This window comes from Mus pahari, chromosome 17 (genome assembly GCF_900095145.1).
Source record: "Mus pahari chromosome 17, PAHARI_EIJ_v1.1, whole genome shotgun sequence".
NCBI lineage: Eukaryota > Metazoa > Chordata > Mammalia > Rodentia > Muridae > Mus > Mus pahari.
The window spans coordinates 41,676,123-41,694,568 of NC_034606.1; the positions used below are offsets into that span (position 1 = coordinate 41,676,123).

An 18,446-nucleotide genomic window follows, 5' to 3' on the forward strand; every position below is an offset into this window, starting at 1 on the left:
GAAGGTCCAGAGTTCAAATCCCAGCAACCACATGGTGGCTCACAACCATCTGTAACAAGATCTGATGTCCTCTTCTGGAGTGTCTGAAGACAGCTACAGTGTTCTTACATATAATAAATAAATAAATCTTTAAAAAAAAAAAAAAAAAAAAAAAAAAAAGATGACTCAATGGTTAAGAGCACTGGCTGCTCTTCCAGAGGACCAGGATTCAATTCCCAGCACCCACATGGCATCTCACAGCTGTCTTTAACTCCAGTTCCAAGGGATCTGACACCATCCCACAGACATACATACAGGCAAAACACCAACAACGCACACATAAATAAATAGATAGATAGATAGATAGATAGATAGATAGATAGATAAAACTGGTGGTACACACAGTTATGAACCACCATGTGGGTGCTAAAAATCAAAGCTGTGTTTTCCCCAAGAAAACTTCGGCCAGCACTCTTAACCATGGAGCCAGCTTTTCAGCCCCTCCTCTTGCAACTTTTAAAAAGCAATATAATACCAAAAAAAAAAAAAAAGTAATTCTTATGATTGGGCATGAGGATTTAATGAAACTGTTGGGTGCCCTGGGGAACAACCCACGTGCAAAGGACGCAGAAGGGCCCTGGCTAGAAGGGGAGGAAGGGACTTTTTGAACTAAGCAGAAGTTTCTCCTATGTGTTATCAGTATTCCCAGAAGATGTAGTGAAGACATTGGAAAACTGCCTAGCTTTGTACTGCAAGGCAGTTGAATGAGAGTGTAGGCTGGAGAATTGAAAGCAAACCAGATTCCTTACCTGCAAAGTGCCCTGAACTCTATTTGGAATTGTGATGCGGGGTGTTCTGTTCTCCATTACCCTGAAGACCAAACACATCCCTGGCTATGTGGCAGACTTAACACTCACCATCTACCAGGATGTGTACTGAAGGGGCCCTTGGAGATGTAGTGCAGGATCCCACAAAGCCATGGGTGTGAGACATAGGAGGAGTTAGCTTGTCTTTTGCTTTTGAGTCAGGGTCTTCTGGAGCCCAGGCCAGCCTCATCTTGAGCTCCTGACTTCACTTTTCAAGCGCTGGGATTACAGACATGTGTCTGCCACATCTATAAGTTGACAAGTTTATTTTCTATTCTGATCAAAGCAATGGGAGCATACTTTTAACACCAGCATTTGGGAGGCAGAGACAGGTGGATCTCTGTGAGTTCAAGGCCCCCCTGATCTACACAGTGAGTTCCAGGACAGCCAGGACTATGTCAAAAGGCCCTGTCTCAAACCAAACCAACCCAAACCAACCAATCAAACAAACCCCCAAAACAGTAGACTAAACACCCAGCTAGAGGAGGAATAGTAACACCTGTTGGCAAGAGAGTGATGTGGAAGGCAGACAGGCCTAAGAAGGGCCTGCTGATCCAGATGACCCCGCCTCCTGCTATAAGCCCTGGCTGTCCTGGAACTCACTCTATAGACCAGGCAGGCCTCGAACTCAGAAATCCGCCTGCCTCTGCCTCCCAAGTGCACCACCACCGCCCGGCAAGATCATTCTTGCAAAGTTGTGCAGGGTGAAAAGGAAAGTCCCAAGCAGGTAGACCTCCTATGAAGGGCAGGTTTGAGGCTAGGCCTTGATGGGTCCCAGGATGTCAGAACAGCTATGGAGATCCACGCTACTGGCCCTTTCCCCATCTGAAGCGTGCCTCGGAAGTCAGGTCCACTACCTGTAAGGCAGGTTGGCGAGCTGTGTGAGGGGCACAGTGAGAGACCAAGTGTGGGATGGGAGGAAGCTACAGAATCAAGAGGCAGGCGTAAGACATGGGGAAGTCCCTCAGTGCTATTGTAAGGACCATGACTTTCCTTCCTTCTAGTCCGGGAGCTCATATGTTGAGATCAAGCTATTCTAATGTAGTCTATTGTGTTAAGAGTGTTCTTTTAGGCCGGGTGTGGTGGTGCACGCCTTTAATCGCAGCCCTCAGGAGGCAGAGTTCGAGGCTAGCCTGGTCTACACCAGGGCTACACAGAGAAACCCTGTCTAGAAAAACCAACCAACCAACCAAACAAACAAACAAAAAAGTGTTCTCTTAGATTGTTACTTATAACAATTCTCTTGGATTGTTACCTATAAGACAGTATTTTACAGTTTTTTGAAAACTTTATTATTATTAGCTTGTGTGTGTGCGTGCACGCATGCCATGGTTTGTGAGTCAGAGACGAATCAGTAAATGTACAGACCAAACTGTGGAATCAGTTTTCCTTTAGAGTTAGTCCAGCTTCTCTATCCGGGTGCTTCTCAGGGCTAGAGACTTGGGGCCTGAGGCACAGGCTGATCAGCAAGAGAGGCTAACAGAGCCCAGGGAGCCCCACCATGAGGCTCTCTTCTGGTAAGGAAACACAGACAAAACATGGTTTGGAATATTTTTTTTTAAACTACATGTGCATACAGAAAATATTCAAAGAAAAATGCAAACCACAAAAAGCTGACATATAAGTCATTTCCAACAACCATAAAAACACTTCTTGCTCTGCTCTTTAGAAAATTATTTTTATTGTTTTGTAAATGTCTCACTTTGGGCAAACTGAGGGATGTGGTGCTCATAGAAGTGGGGACGAGACAGGTAGAAGGAGGGGGAGGCCTGGCTTACCCGCGCAGCCCCCTCTGGCAGCCTCCTCAACACCTACTGAGGCTGAGCCCCTCTCCCGTCCTCAGAGACAACAAAGAACCAGGTTAGGACAGCAAGGTAACAGATTCTGGACACAAGCCAGTAGATATGGTGCCCCCCAGCCCCAAATAAAGGGCCCACAGTGACAGTGCCGAAAGATTTGTATGCCAGTCCCCAGCACAGCCAAGAGACACTAGTCTTCTCCACATTTGGTTCCTCTAGGCTGGAAGGCTCAACAGCTGCACATGACAGTCATAGTGTAGGGGCCACATTGAGTGTGGTGCTGGGATGGCTTAGCAGGTCTCCTGGGTACCCCTTGACACACTCTCCCCCTTGGCGGGTCTCACCCAGGCACAGTTCCTAACCCTATGTACCTTGGAGTATGCCTCTCAGCTCCACATACAAATACCCAAAGCTCTGTTGCCCCTGAGCCTCTGCCAGCCCAGACTTTCTCCTCACGCCCGCTGTGCCCCGGTTGGCTTTGTCACGGGGAAAAAGCCCCTGTCCTCTTTCTTCCTGAGAGCCCTTCAGGCTGCTTTCTGGGAGTTGGTCGCTCGCACATCCAGACATGGGTTATTAGGGCAAGCTAGCCCTGCCCTACTTTTTCACACCATCACCTTGGAATCTAGAGGGACTCCCAGAGGGGCCCCACTGTTTTTCAAAGGTCCTCTGTCCCTAAGGGCAGAGGATGTCAAGGAGCCGTATGGGAATCGAAGGCCACTGCATTCGTGGATGTGCTGGTTCTGGCACAGGCTCCTTTGTAGCTGGCAGAAGCCAACTACAGGCCTTTCCACCCCTCCTGCCCAGACCGTATCTGCAGATGAGAATTCCTACACGTCCCATGCAGGAAGCCAACAAGGTGCTGAAAACTTCCAGCCTATGAGAAGGTGGGAGGGCCCCAGTGGAAACAGACAGGGCCTGTACCCCGTGTCCTCTCATCTGTCAGCCCGCTGGCCCTCTGGAAGGTCAGGGTGGGACACCAGCACTTGTACTCATGTCCAGGGCTACCCTGTCCCTTGGCTTAGAAGGCACAGGGCAGTTCAGGCCCAGGCCCGGGCCTAGGCCCAGGCAGTATGCATGGGTTGGTAGGGACTACTCTGAGGCGTGTGAAGGATGGTTAGGGCAGAGGAAACCGGTTCTTTGGTATTAAAGCAACGAAAAGCTATGACAGAAGAGCCTCATCTCCTAAGCAAAGACTGAAGGAGGAAAGTCCTACCCTTCTTAGTACCTCTGAGGAATCCAAGGGAAAAGGACCAGGGCCTAGCCCTATTCAAGCATGGCTGTCTCATAGTCTGTGAGGCCCTAATACTTGTCCTGCTTACAACCACCACTCAGAGCATCTGTGAATGGGCTAGCGAGGGGAAGGCCTACATTGCCTACACAATAAACCATGCTGCTCTGCCTTGGTCCTGTGGTGCCCCCGCCACCACTAAATGCAGGCCTCTCGGACAGTGGCTGCCTCCTTGGCATCCTGAGGACACCTGGCCCCCTGCTGAGTAAAGCAAATGGATTCCTTTTCACTAAACCTGCATCACTTACAGAGCCTGTAGAGTTGAATTTTTTTTTTCCTGGAAGAGACAGAATTTCACCCTGCATTCCGAAAACATTTGTTGAGCCCTACCAGCCAAGTCCTGCTTCCTCTGAATGGTCAGCGGCTGGGGAAGGCCAACCCTTTCTGGCTCACTGGCCAGGCCTTAGTCCCAATCCCTCTGAGAAGACTGGGGGGGGGGGGGGAGGGGGGGCAGTGTCTCTTAAGTCTTTCCTGGGATGCACACATAGGTGCAGTATCAGAGATGACGGGGCAGGTTCTGACCACCAGGCCAAACCAAATTTCCCATGAAGTCCATTCACGGCCACGCCTTCCCCCTCCAACAAAACAGAAAGTAGGAAACAAGGCTGCCTTTTTAATTGCAATCAAATATGCTGTCTGAAGTCAGCCAGGGCCCCTGAGCCCGGCCAGGGAACCACCGTGCCACCTCGATGTGAGGATGGGAGCTGGGATAAGGGTGGCTTCTTGCCCTCGTCACCGCCTGGACCTGAGGAGCCCCGAGTGCTGTCTCCACTGTGGTCAGCTCAGCCTCTGGCTGCCTGCAGGTGGGAGGCAGGGGGAGGAAGGTGAGCCAGAGGCAGGGACCCCGTTGCACACGCATGCAGACTTTCTCAGTGTTTGATTGTGTTTGTTCTCCTCCTTTGCTAAAGTGATCATACGGTTGTGTGAAGCTGCTGCCAAGCCAGGGATGGGTGGGACAGCACTACTGGACTGCAGCCCTCTGCTTCTCAGGTGCCCGGGTCCATCTTACTTCTGTATTTGGAACAGGAAGAGCCGCAGGTTAATGTTCTTGGCGGCCAGCAGCTTGTTGCACTCCACAGAGTCGATGATGGGCAGCGGCACATAGTCTGTCTCATTGCTCTCATTGGTGAAGACAAAGTGGTAGATGACAGGGCTGATCCTCACGTCGTCGTATGGGCCCTTGAGCAGAAGAAAAGAGCATTCCAGGGGTGCTGTGACCTTGCTCTTGAGGAGTAGCTGGAAGGAAAGTGTGCGCTTGCACGACAGGTTGGGGTTGCGCTCCGAGTCATTCACACGAGCCTTCAGGACCCATGTCTGGTTCAGTACTGTGAACCGTGGTGTTTCATAGTACAGGCGTGTGATGAAGTCGTCAGTGCGATAAGGCCGGAACTGAACTTCTGTGGAGACAGACAGGGCCAGACAGCCAACTGTTAGTGCTGGGGAAGGCCAGTGGGTGGCGCCTTCCCCAACAGGCCAAGGACAGGCTCAGCCAGGGAGGAAGGCAACTTACCCAGACAGCGCGCTCTACTTGCCACAAGGGAAGTCAAACGCAATTATGGCAAATGCAAGTGCACAAGCTTTGGGGGACAACTACAAACAGAATTAACACCAATTAGCTGGAGAGTCCTGAGGCTGTGGGACATTAGGCCACGTGGCCCAGGTGTGGCCAACCCACAGAGCCACCCTCCTTACCCTCAGCCCCGTGTCCCCAGAGGGGCGGGGTAAGCAGACACACAGACAGGATACAGTTCTGAGAACAAGTGCACTTTATTGGTTCTGATACAAAGCTGCCAGAAAAGCCAGCAGGTGGGCATATGGTATTTGGTCCTGCCCAAGGGGAGTGCCAAGTCCTCAGTGTTGCACTGTGATGTGGATTCTGCCCGGCTGTCTGTAGGGCTGTCGCTTAGCAGGCAGACCTGCCTCTGCAGTCCCGTGGCTGGCATGTCCTGTAGTGGATGTGTGGGTTCTTAGGCAGCCAGTCCTTCCTTCAGGGACAGGGCTTCCCACCCAGCCTCTGCTGTAGCCACATGGCCTGGCCTACCCAGACCCCACAGGCCGTGAGATCTCAACCAAGGCTACTCTTAACCAAGAGCCATAGTTTTCTGCTGCTGCAGGCCCCTGGGCCCTTTGCATCTCAGGCCTGTTTGGGCTAGTCTAGGCAGCATGGCATGACTGGCTGTCCAAGCCTGCCCTGGGCGCTCTGAGCTGGCCACCTGCTGCAGGCTGAGCAGTAGAGGGAATGGAGTTTCCCTGAGTGGCCCCAGTATCAGCAGGTGCTTCATGTTCTCTGGCCCAAGGTGTGGCCTGGCTCTTGCTCCCCGACATGTTCAAAGCTGGTGACAGATGCCCAGGAGCCATGAGATCCAGTGAACATAGGCCTGGTCCAGCTTACTCATTTGTGGGCATCCATTCCCAGTTCTACAGTTTGAGCTCAGACCCTCAGCTTGTTCTGGAACCCTGTCTCCAAACAGCTTCTGGCCAGCCTCGGGAGGCTCTGTGGCCTTCAGTGAACATCTGTAGACAGGACCTGACTTGATGGGAGGCTCTTCTTGCTCCGTGCTCCAAGGGTAAGGCCCCAAACACCCAGACTGCCCAAAACATACCCAGTTTTCTAATTAGACCCAACCACCCCAAATATGTAGAGCCCATACAGCGAAGGTGGGGTCATCTTGCTAGGGTGGTGGGCAGAGGGGGTGGGGGGTTGGGACAGGTAGGAAAGACCTTTGTAGGAACCATGCAGGTACATCCCTCCTTCTGCAAACTCTTCAACCTATCTTCTTCCCCAAGGTACCTCCCTGCCCATCGGCGCAGCCTGTGCCCACTGCCCAGAGCCTACTGCCTCCCCTGCTCTTGGCTGCCAGCCCTTCTGTCCCAAACAGCATCCATGTGGCATGCAGAGGGATGTGGGGTGCCTCACCTGTGTAGCCGATCTTCTCAAAGCTGAGCAGGCTGAAGATGCTGTTGTAGAGCTGCATCTCCTTGCGGTGGCTCTGGTCCATCTCATCGAGGATCTCCATCAGCTCGTTGCCTGTCTTGGTCGGGTGAGCACACGCAGCCTCATGCACTGTCAGCTCATGGAAAGGGCCATGCCACGGGCAGCCAATACGCTTGTACTTGCACTGTGTCACCCTAGCAGGGGATAAGAATAGTGGTCACCCCTGTGGCTGAACACACGGTCATGCCCAGTAGTCTTTTCAGAGTCTTTCTGCCCAACTACAAACCGTTCCCTGCAGGATACACTTGTGAGGCCAGCCACTTAGAGCACATGTCAGCAGCACATAAGAGACTGAGGAGAGAGAAGCACTATAGTTGGTAGTCAATATGCCTCCTGGGCCCAGAACTCATGGCGCTCTGCCTAGGGGTTAGCTCGTTGCTGACCACAGTACCAGACTTCACACAGCCTCACTCTAGGACAGCTTGTGGTGCAAGGACCTTGCCAGGAAAGTGGCTGTTTCAGTATGTTGGAACTGGGTTGCCACACAAGAGTCTCACTCAAGCCTTCTAGAGCTTTTGAGCTGATCCTGGTGTCGTGGACCTTCTTCCAAGGGCCCACCCGATAGCCACAGAGAATCCTACAGGGCTAGCTAGCATCATATCCAGAAAGCAACTAGTGGGGACCCTAGCTAACCGTCTTCTGTAGAATGGTATGCTCTTACACCTGGGGCCTTCATGGTTATCACTGGGCGGCATATGTGCTCTCCAGGACCCAGACAGTGAGGGCTGACCAGATTCCAAGGCCACACCTTCACCATGGTTACCTGTCCTGGCATTCCTCTTTCTGGTGCCTCTCTAGGAGGGAGCGAGGGAACTGACGCAGACAGAAGCCACACTCTGAAGGCAGCTCGCTCACAGCTTTCTCCACAGCCAGGTTCCGGCAACAGAGGCTCTTACTGATCTCACAACGACAGTTGGGACATGTGGCCTGCTCCTCCTTCAGCCGGGCATCTGCTAGTAGGTGGATAAAACAGCCAGCGCACATCAAGTGACCGTTAGTACACTGCGAAGAAGGAAAGGGAGGTGAAGCTCACAGACCTGTGGGATGCTTGCACACACATGGGCCCTCCCACGCATGATGGCTCCAGCCAGACCAGTTGTCCGGAGGGATGCTAAGTGAGTAGTGCCCGATGGCTCGTCCCCAAGCCTTGCTGGTACCCAGCATACACTGAGAGCTGCTTCAGAGGTCATGCTAGCTCTGGTGTTGTGAAGAGCAGGGTCTTATCAAGTCATAGGGGCCCTGGGTACATCTAAAGCAGGCCTGTCTGGCAACTGACCCGACCACATCTGGGCTAGGAACCTGGCTTTTCCACTTAACCTATCAGAGAAGACTAGCTCTTGGCTTGACATGATAGGGACACCCAGCCAGCAGCTGTTCATGGGGTCATGGTTATTGATGAAGTAGGCATTTTTTTTTTGGCTTTTAAAAGGCTATTCATGTAGGGACTAGAAGGGGCTCCAGCTGAGATCCGCCCTGGTCCCTCCATCTAGTCCTTGCCGGTAAATATACAGAGCTGGTGGCAGGGAGGAGGCTATGCTGGCCCAGGTAAGACTTGGTACTGAGCTGGGCTGATATAAATGGGATCACCAGGAGCAGACCTGCTGGCCTACCCCGCTTATATACACACAGACTGAGAATTACTTGTCTTGGGTCTCCTACTGACTCAATATAGACCGAGTACCATTTGGTGCCACAGATACAGGATGGGCTAAGAACGCTATACCAGGGTGGGCTCCCACACAGTGTTAAAGGAGAGACCAGTATGTCAGGCCTACCATATTGAGGATAATCTGTACAGTGTGCATTAGGGAAAGAGCCATGTGCAGCCACTGCCTGGCCATGCCAGGAGGCTACATCTGCATCACTGCCTTGCTTAGTAAACCTTAGCTGCCGCCTTCCTGCTTCAGCAGGTTCTCTGTGTCCTTGGTGAATGATGGAGTCCACACGCTGAAGGCTGACACTGAAGAAGCCTGATGAGGACCCATGCCCAGGGAGACATCATGTGAGGAGCTACAACCAAACCTAGGCTTGGTTGAAAAATTAAAAAACAATCTGCCGAGTCCATGATGTCAACAGACAGGGTTAGAGCTGGGTGTAGATGTGGCGGGAGCTGATCAAATCTTTTTATCCCCCATCTGCTTGAGGACTTCCCAGGACAGTGACTATTATTCCTTCTGGAAGGCAGGAGGGAATACAAAACAATGAAATGTTCATGTGTTTCAAAGAGGCACTCTCAGGGTGCCCCCCATAGAAGTGTGACACGGCATCCTTCAAGAACTCTATCCAGAACTGGGCGTAGTATAATCTCAGAACACAGGAGGCAGAGGCAGAGGCAAAAGCAGAGACAGGACTCTTTGAGGCCAGTTTGGAATATGAAGTTATTTCTGGGCCAGCCTGGGCTACGTGGTGGGACCCCTGTCTTAAGGATTCACCAGTCTGAGTACAAGCGGCAGTATTTTTCTTTGCTGTAGCCTGATCCTCTCGAGGTTCCTAAGCCAGGCCGAGGATACCTGCTTCTAATATCAGCCCAGGCAGACTTGGGAAGGAGTCCTGGGCCCTCCTAATGGGGGCTGCGGGTGGGTGCCAATCCTATTACTAATTCTTAGTACCAATCCTACTCCACACCCTGAAAGCCACCTAAGCCTGTGCTGGCTCTGGCCAGAGACCATGCTCATGGGAACTGCAGACTCACATCAATTCCACACCACATGGCAATGGTGCTTTCTTCTAGGTCCCTGTGGCCTCTGCAGGAGTCTGCAAGGTCTAGGAAAAGTGGGGTGTCAGAGCCCTGAGTGGCAGAACAAGCCCCAGGATGTTCTGTGGTGTACTGGCCTACCCAAGGACCAAGACACACCCACTTAGAGCCACTTAGAGCCACTCAGGATATGGTCTCTAGGAAAGCTCTATAGAAACAATGCACTGACTGGAACCCGCTCATAACTTCCTGAGCAAGACCTGCCTTCAAATATAAGTCCAGGACAGCCACAGTTTGCCTTAGCTGGACAGACTGTGCCTACCCTGACCTATAAAGTCCACTCTCTATTCCGAAGCTTGGTCACAGATGGTTCCAGTGTCTGCTACAGTGCCTAGGCACCTCCAGAAACTGCACCTGCAATGGCCAGGCCAGGCTACCATCCCACCATCAACCAGGGAAATTCTAGACTTCTATCCTAGATGACCCTGCAGGTCTTTCCAAGCCCTCTTATCACGGATTCTGACTTGGAGTTCACAGGCTTGAGATCATCCCTCAGCCACAGACCACCAGCAGCAGCATCTTGGACTTATCATCTTCTCTCTGCAGGTTTCAGTTTCTTGCTGGTCACAGGATACACAGGAGAGGCAATGTGTTGCAGAGAAGCCTGACACTGAGACTGCAGCAGCCTTGATTCAAATGCCACCCTGCTGTCACTCATGTCAGAGCTTCTAGGGCTCCATTCCCAGGGAGCTGAGGTCCCGGGCTCCTCTAAGTGGTCCAGTCCTTCCATCTTCCAGCCTGCAGGCAGTTCACGTCCTTAGCCTATGCATGCCCAGGGCAGGAGTGTTCTACCTGAACTGGATTCTCATTCAGGTGGAAGGAACTAGATGGAATAGCTATGGTTAAGAAGAAGCCCTGCCCCTGAGCCACAAACAGGTCTTAGAAATGGGTCTTCCTCAACTTATAGTTGATCGAAAGTCCCCTGTGGCCAGTTAGAATCTTTCAAACCTAAAACATATGGTCCTTGCAAACACTGGGAGCCCAAAATAGAGTATAGATGGTACCCAGACCCATATGAACAGCCTGCCCTCCTGCTCAGGGTACCAGACTCCCAGACTCTCGACAGAGCCACTGGGACCCAAATGCACTAATGGCAAGGTGCTGCACAGCCACCTGGAGGCTGTTTCTCTCTAGTTCCCCATGGTGTCTTGGATGCAGTTATGGCTCCATCAGGCATAGTGGCATCCTGAGAGTTAAGTCAACTTCTTGAACCTCCATAGTCAAGCAAGGACCTGAGCAGAACTGGCTTCTTGTCCATGGGTACACATCCATCCTTGGAAGCAAAGACAAGAATCTTCCACTCAGGCTGGATCTGAAGTTCCAGACTGGCCATATCCAGGATTCAGACAGGGCCCAGCTATCCCGTAGAAGGTGGCTTTTACTCAGAAATGAACACTGCTTAGAATTAAAAAGCAACTCAAAATAAAAAACTACCAACATGCATGCACACACACACACACACACACACACACACACACACACACACCAAAAGCCAAAACAAAATCCTAGACTCTAGGAAGTCTACAGTCCTTTGGACACCTAAGCGGTCCTTTTTCCACTCTTTTCTGACCTAAGGAAATGAGGGGCTGGAGAGTTATCTCAGCAGTTAGTAACACCTGCTGTAGCTCACAGTCAGTCACAAGTCCTGCTTCAGGGGGTTTGAAGCCTTGTTCTGAAGGCGACAGGCACATACACAGTGCACATGCATGCAAGTGGGCAAAACACTCACGTACATAAAAACAAATAAGAAGGAGGAAGAAGAGGAAGGAGGAGGAGGAAGAGAAGGAGGAGGAGGAAGAGAAGGAAGAGGAAGAAGAGGAGGAGGAGGAGGAGGAAGAAAAGGAGCAAAGAAGCAGCAGCAGCAGTGCCAGGGCATTCCAGGCCCTGGACAACAAATAACTTCAGAAGGGGGCCTGGGCAGAGATGGAACAAGTGTTTTCTGGGCTTTCTGCCGGCCAGATACTCTGTCTCAGACATTCAGGGGCAAAGACAGCAGCAGAACATGCCAACCAGCCTGTGGGCAGGGAGGGAAAGGGCTGCAGTCCCTGCAGAGGGAGACTAGAAGGCCCCGAGATGGGGTCTTGTTACAGTCAGGCCCAATAGGAAGCACAGAGATGGGTAGAGATGTGGAGAGGGCAGCTCACAAGGGGAACAAGTAGGACCAATAGTGGAATAGTGACACAGGGCCCTGGCCACAGAAATCACGAGCCCACGCTAGCTATATAGCCAGTCCACTGTATTCTGTTGCAGAGGCCCATTTAACTGATCCCTGACCTCAAAGGCTTGTGAAGGCTGGGAGGAAGGAGCAATATCTTTGCCAGTTGCAGTGCTGAGGGGCTGAGCCTGGATGACACTCAAGGAAAGGGTCAAGGCTGAGTCTATCTTACAAAAGTCCTCACTGAGCAGTATGTGAAGGATTGGAGCAGGAAAGCTACGGGAAATAGGTCAGGACTCAGGCTGCAACATCCCAGGCTGGGACTCCCTCAGAGAACTCACTTCCATGTGCAGTTACTGACTGGCTACATTGTCCGCTGGCCTCATGAATACATCTAGAACAGGGAGCCAGCACAAGCTGCCTGTCCATCTGCCCGGTCTGGACTAGCCAGAAGTTCTTGTGTCGGTTTGCCTCTGGCCTTCATGCCACCTACCAGGCACCTGCCATAGTGGCTGCCTGACTTTGGAAGGGTCCTCCCTAGACTCCGGAAGGTGGCGTCACACCTTGCTGGGCCAGTTGCCCAGGATATACCTAACACCCACACAGAGAACATCAAAGCATGCATCTGTCGTAGCAGGTGACACAGGCCCCAGGGATAAGAACTACTTGGTTGATGGCCTTGATCAGGCAACCTGAATAAATTTCCTAGTCTGGGATATGTCAGTGTGTGAGTATGGCCCATGGGAATTGGCCCTGCAGGTCCAAAGGCTGTCTCAGGCCCAGGTGGATGAGCCCACATACACAGGCTGAATCTGTTCTTGTCAGCCTCCAAGAGGTTCCCTGGCTTCTTCACAGGTGGCATATGGATAACACTCTCAAGTTACCATGCACCTAGCCAACCTCAGCAGCCCGCAGCTTCCCCCCAAGCCCAGTGCCAGATGTGGCATGGTTACCACTTCTTATCATCCTAGCAAAGCCAAGAGTCAGCCCCCAGAATGCACAGTATGGCTGGTGCCGCCTGGAGCTAAGTGTTCTGCTGAGGTCAGGCAAATGTTGCCAGCAACAGCTAAAGGTGGCAACTACAGACAGCCCATCAACATGGGTCAGACAGGAAGACTAGCACAAGATCAAAGAGCTGAGCTCAGGCAGAGGTGATGACCCACAGTAGACCACGACCAGGGATATTCTGTGCTCAGATCCTGAGACGACTAGGAAAGAAGCCTGGGGAGGCCTGCCTGATACCTTAGTAAAACAGCAACAGGTCCCTCCAGGGCTGCACGGCACATGTGAGGAGACCGCCATGAAGTGTTTCTGGCAGCATTCCTAGACACTAGGACATTCCCTTCCTTATTCTTCTTGCTGCACTCCCATTTTACATGCTATCTGTGGGTAGTCAAAGTTCCAACATTTGCCCAAGACTCTTCCAAAATGACATATTCTAGAGGACTCTCCCAGTCCTTATGACAGGGAAGCATCTAGGTGTCTACACGGGCAGAAGGGAAGGAGGCTAGCAGCAGAGCTTGGAGATCAATGTCAATTCACACAGCTCATCTCAGGGAACCTGGCTGCCTTCGCCCTGGGACAGTACCTGGGAAGGCAGCCCCTCCACTCACTTCATCTAGTACATCTCCTCAGATGCCTGACTTCAGATGCCCAAGCCAGAGTAACAACTAACACAGTGTGTAGACTGGTTTGAACCAGCTAATCTCATTAGCCACTCTGGGCAGAAGCAGAACTGTGGCTCTCTGTGTAGACCAGGAGCCAATGCCATGTGGCCTAACATCATGCCAGGACCAACTGGGAAACCCCTGAATTCCTTGGGACCCCCTTCCATTGGCCTGTCTTGCACTAAGAAGGGACAAGAAGCCAAGACAAGAAAAATGCTAGCTGTGAGCAGGTTCTGAAGGCCCCTAAAATGAGAGGTAAATACTGGTGCTGGAATCAGCAGCTGTGGGAAACTTGCCTCCAGTTCACCCAGCCTAACACCTAGGAGGGTGACTGTCCCATCCAGGTCACCAGGATCACCCCACACGGCCCCAAAACCTCAAGCTAAGGCAGGAAGTACATGGAGATCCAAAGGGTAGGAAATGGCTACACAGACTAGACCTCTACTGGCCTTCAGCCAGGTCTTCTGTTTAAAGAAAAGCAGGGAAACAGGCCCCACAAGCCACTTTCAGCTCCTGAAAGTACAAAGAAAGCTGACAGAGACTCTGCTTTGCTTTTCAAAGAGGCTGGGAACTGAGGCAGAAAGACCAGGGGAAGGTGGACAGACATTTCCCACTGAGCCAGAGGTCTGCTCTCTTCTACCTGAAAGAGGACATGTTAGACCCACACAGACCAGGAGTCCTACTGGCACACTGGATCTTCAAGTGGGAAGGCAGGACGAAGTTCCTGGATACTGGCAACCTTGGAAGCCAGCTTGGTATGGGTGAGGTGGGCCCAAGGAGAAATACTGGCGGGGCTGGGGCAGGAGAAAGCACCCTGACAATAAAGTCTGTTGCAGATTGCTTCCTCCAGCTCAGAACTGAGAAGGGATGAGAGGCCCTCCTTTCTTCCAGTTCTTCAGAAGGAAACAGGACTGACTCCACAGGACACAAAAGAAGATTTTCTTAGTTGGTCAGACATGGAAGGACACTTTTGGGGGTGTGGCTGCCAGAATTGGAGCCCTATCTCCAGGAAAGAAGTTTCTTCACCCAGGGGTCTAGAAGTGAGGAACAGCGCTGATGAGCAGTGGAAAAAGGGTGGGTACCTGTTCACAGATCGCTACATGGTCAGCTGAAAAGGAGCTGGGATATATCAAGTGGGCACCCTGGAGGAGCCAGAAGGTGAAGAGATCTACGGAGGAGAATGGAAACACAGACGGGGGAGTAAAGGGTACCATCGAACACAGAAAATGAGATTCAGAGCACGAAAAGATAAGGAGCCTCGAGACAGGAGCGGGGTTTCCTAGACCTGGAAGGTGGATGTTTGGATAGGAAGGGTTCCCGGCCACCGGCCACCGGCCTCCAGGCAACGCGGCGCCGGGCCCGGCCGGCGGCCCTACCTGGTACACGGAAGCCTTGGGCAGGTCCAGGCACACGGTGCAGCACAGCACCGAGTAGAGACGCTCCTCCAGCTTTCCACTGCCCGCTGCCACCGCCGCCGCCGCCGCCTCGGCTGCCTCGGCCGCCCGCAGCCGCTTCTTGGGCGGCGCGTCGGGGTCGCCGGCCGCCTCTTGCAGCTGCCGAGCACCGGCCAGGGCCGCCTCGTCCGGGATCCCGGGCCCCGCCGCCTCGCCCAGAGCCGCCGCAGCCGGCCCCGCGGCGGGCCCGGCCCCTACCCCGACCCCGGCCGGCACGGCACCCGCGGGCCCTGCAGCCGGGCCACCCCCGCCGGCCTCCTCGGCGCCGGACATCACGGCCGGCCGGCCCGGCGGGCGGGTGCCGGCGCGCTCGCCGGCTGGAAGTTAGGGTCGCCGCGCGCCCTCGCCGGCTTCTCACTGCCGCGGCGACCCCGCAGCCTGCCCACCGTGCGGCTGCCTCAGTGGGCCTGGCCCGCGCGTCGGCCCGCAGCCGCCCCGGCCACCAACCCCGGCGCGGCCGCCATCTTTGTTTTCGCTGCGGACCCCCCCCACGCCACCGCCCCCTCGTCCTCCTGGTCACGTGGGCCCCGCGCAAGCCAATGGAAGCGCCGCGAGGGCCAAGACGACGCGGAGGCCACCTCCAATGGACGAGCGAGAACGCCAGAGAGCCCACCCACCCTCGAAGGTGAACAGAAGGGGGTGGGGTCCAGGAGGGGACCCGGAGAGGGGCTGGGGGGGGGGATTAGGGGAGTCCGCCCTTGGAGAGGTACCATTAGCTTCGGGGTCTAGAGAGGCCCCCAGACGTCAGACTCCTCGAGAGTGCAAAGCGCCCCTAAGACTCCCATGTCGGGGGGAGGTGCCTGTGCCAATGTGTACAGAAATTCAGGCTTGTGTGTGCAAGGCTCTGGCCTAGCTGACCAGAGTATTAGAGTACGATCTTGAAAAAACGCACCTACCACCACTCTTGCGCGACGGCATAAAGGTCAACAAGATGCAAGTACAGGAACAGTGAAGGATTGAGTTCACTCCCTAACCCACCTCTATCGTCCCAGCCTCAGAGTTGGAGGAAGAAAGAGTCGGAGTAGAAGAAAGTGGGTTTTTTTTTTTTTAAGTGTATAAGATATGCCTTGCACAGACAAGAGGGTGTCAAACAGGTAATAATCAAGTCAGTCCAGACAGATGTGCAATTTCTGGGAATCGTTGAGGTTATAGCCCTCTTCTGCCCTTTATGAATCCAGCCATCAGTTTGTGAAGGTCATTGCCCCAGAGGGCCACCTGCCAGGTCCACCAAGGATATATGCAAATTTACTGTGTCCCAGGAAACCAAGGCCCCAAACTCTCTTCTCAGCAGAGAAGTTTTTATTTTTTTTCTTTTCTTTCTTAAAAATGTTTTTCTTTTTTCTTTCTTTCTTTCTTTCTCTTTTCTTTCTTTCTTTTTTTTTTTTTTTTTTTTTTTTTGATACAGGGTCTCACTATATGTTGCACTGGCCATTCTGGAACTCACTAGGTAGGCCAGCCTGGCCACTCACAACTCAGAGAGATCTGCTTGTCGTTGACTCCCAAATGGAATTAAAGACCTGCACCACCAGGCCTGGCACTCTGGGGGTTCTCCTGGCAAGTCTACCAGGATGTCAAAGTAAATAATGCCTTCTGCTATGTACAGCCCCCACTCCTCTACTCAGGGAAATCAGCTCACACCTTACAGGTCTTAGGAAACTAGCTCAAGAACAAGCGGATTCCATACTCCCGTATATTCCTAATGTTTATTGGAAATCAGGCCTCTGACTCACAACCATGTTCTTCCCAGAATCAAGTCCCAAGTGTCCTAAAGACCTGTTGTTAGCATTCTGGTTTAGGTGAACTTCCATGCATGCATGACTTGGGATAGATCCCAAGCTCTGCCCCAGTAGTAAAACTATAACAGGCTCTACACGTGGGCCAGTAGGAGGCGTAGTAGTACCTGGCACAGAAGCCCCGAGTTGCTGTCAGTGCTACAATCACTCCCACTGCAGGCGCTGTGTGTGCAGGGCCCTGCAATAGGCCCAACTACCTGCAGCCAGGGCCCAACGACAGACATCCTCCTTTGGCAGCAGTAGCAGCCTGTCCTCTTCCAGTCGGCTCAAGAGGCCTGCCACACCCAGCAGGGCACCCCCCCACATCCCGTAAGTGTTAGCTGTGAAAACGGCCACAATAAGGATGGTCACTGCAACCACCAGCAGTACTGCCTGCCCAGCGACAGAGCACCCTTCGGGGCCCAGGCGATCACCAGCCACTGCCAGCACCATGCCTCCTCCTAGAAGCAGGTTGGCAGAAGAGCGGTCCCCATTCACCCAGTGAAAATCGAAGGCCAGAAGAGGCAGACCGATGACGGTGGCAACCCAAGCTCCAGCGAGACAGTCTTCATGTGTGCTCAGCCCAGGGGCCAACATAATGATGGCAGCAAAGGCCTGGAGCAGGAAGCCGGCAGCTGCTCCTCGACTGGACTGTTGACACCGGGAGAGAGAGACATGTTAGGGGAAAAGAAGCCGTTTAAAAGCAGCCACTTTTAAGTAGGAAAGAGTTGGGGACTGTCAAGGAGTCCCAGCCTCCCATGGGAGGGGCAGCAGCCTCTTTCCAATGCAGGGATCTACATAGTTCGTGAAAGTAAGAATATTCACCTGTACAGAGCTCACCGCTGCATGCAGGGACACCCCTGCCAACACCAGGTGGGACAGGACAGTGCTCCATTCAGTCCTGGGTTTGGAAACCATGACACGTTGAATAGTAGTGAGTTTGAGGAGATAGGAAATGAATTTTCAAATTTGGAGAGAAGTACGCACAGAGGCCGGCGATCTGGAGTCCTTAGTGCAGCTCTTCAGGAACCTCGAGTTCCAGAGACCTTTGAGTAGACATTAGAAGAGATTCAGTTCCAAACTTTTTGGAGCCCTGAGGTCACTGGACTCACCTGCAAGGAAGGACTAATTTCCTGGGGAAGGGGAAGGGGATGGAGGGGTATCAGGCCAGGGACTCTAAACGGCAAGAGGAGCTGTCTCTTGCTGTGGCCTGGGCACGGTTCTAGATATGGCCTTCCATGCCTGAGAACGGAAGAAGCGAAGAAGCGGCAGCGGAGGCCAGTCGGGGACAGGCAGCGCGCAGCACCTGGAGCCGCCGAGCTGAAGGCCCGAACCCGCCCACAACAGTCGGCCCCGCCTCCTAGCCCGCCCTCCCGAGGCGCGGATTGGAGCAGCCGGCTTACATCCACCAACGAGAGGAGATCCGGCTAGAGCGGCAGGGCGGGGCCTGTGGAGGGCCGCGGAGGCTCTAGAGGGGTGGGGCTGGGAGCGTGGAGGTGGCGACCCGAGGTTCAGTACTAGTTTGTGGTTTAGATAGAGTCTCTTTACAGTACCCTGGCTGTCCTGGAACTTCCTGTACAGACCAGGCTGGCCTCAGACTCACTGAGATTTGCCTGCCTCTGCCTCCTGAGNGCTGGGATTAAAGGCATGAGTCACAACCCACGGGCTTCAGCACGGGTTTGCAGGAGCTCTGTCATTGAGAAGCGTCCGGGGTCT

At 53.2% G+C, this 18,446-nt stretch overlaps 1 protein-coding gene across 4 annotated transcripts; it reads right to left on the reverse strand.

The window, feature by feature from the left end:
- Positions 1 to 4,525: 4,525 nt before the first annotated feature.
- Positions 4,526 to 18,420, reverse strand: Cyhr1 (cysteine and histidine rich 1). Of its 4 annotated transcripts, none has more exons than XM_021216343.2 (4): positions 17,556 to 18,042; positions 7,691 to 7,929; positions 6,850 to 7,061; positions 4,526 to 5,329 (listed from the first exon to the last, which is right to left on the reverse strand). In XM_021216343.2, exons 1-4 carry the CDS (start codon positions 17,646 to 17,648, stop codon positions 4,938 to 4,940), a joined length of 936 nt encoding a protein of 311 aa, XP_021072002.1. In that variant the 5' UTR covers positions 17,649 to 18,042; the 3' UTR covers positions 4,526 to 4,937. The 4 variants fall into 4 exon arrangements, with proteins under 4 accessions (XP_021072002.1, XP_021072000.1, XP_029403756.1 ...); XM_021216341.1 differs by lacking the exon at positions 17,556 to 18,042 and adding an exon at positions 14,881 to 15,428; XM_029547896.1 differs by lacking the exons at positions 4,526 to 5,329; positions 6,850 to 7,061; positions 7,691 to 7,929 and adding exons at positions 16,643 to 17,381; positions 18,334 to 18,420 and having other exon boundaries at positions 17,556 to 17,776.
- Positions 18,421 to 18,446: the final 26 nt, after the last annotated feature.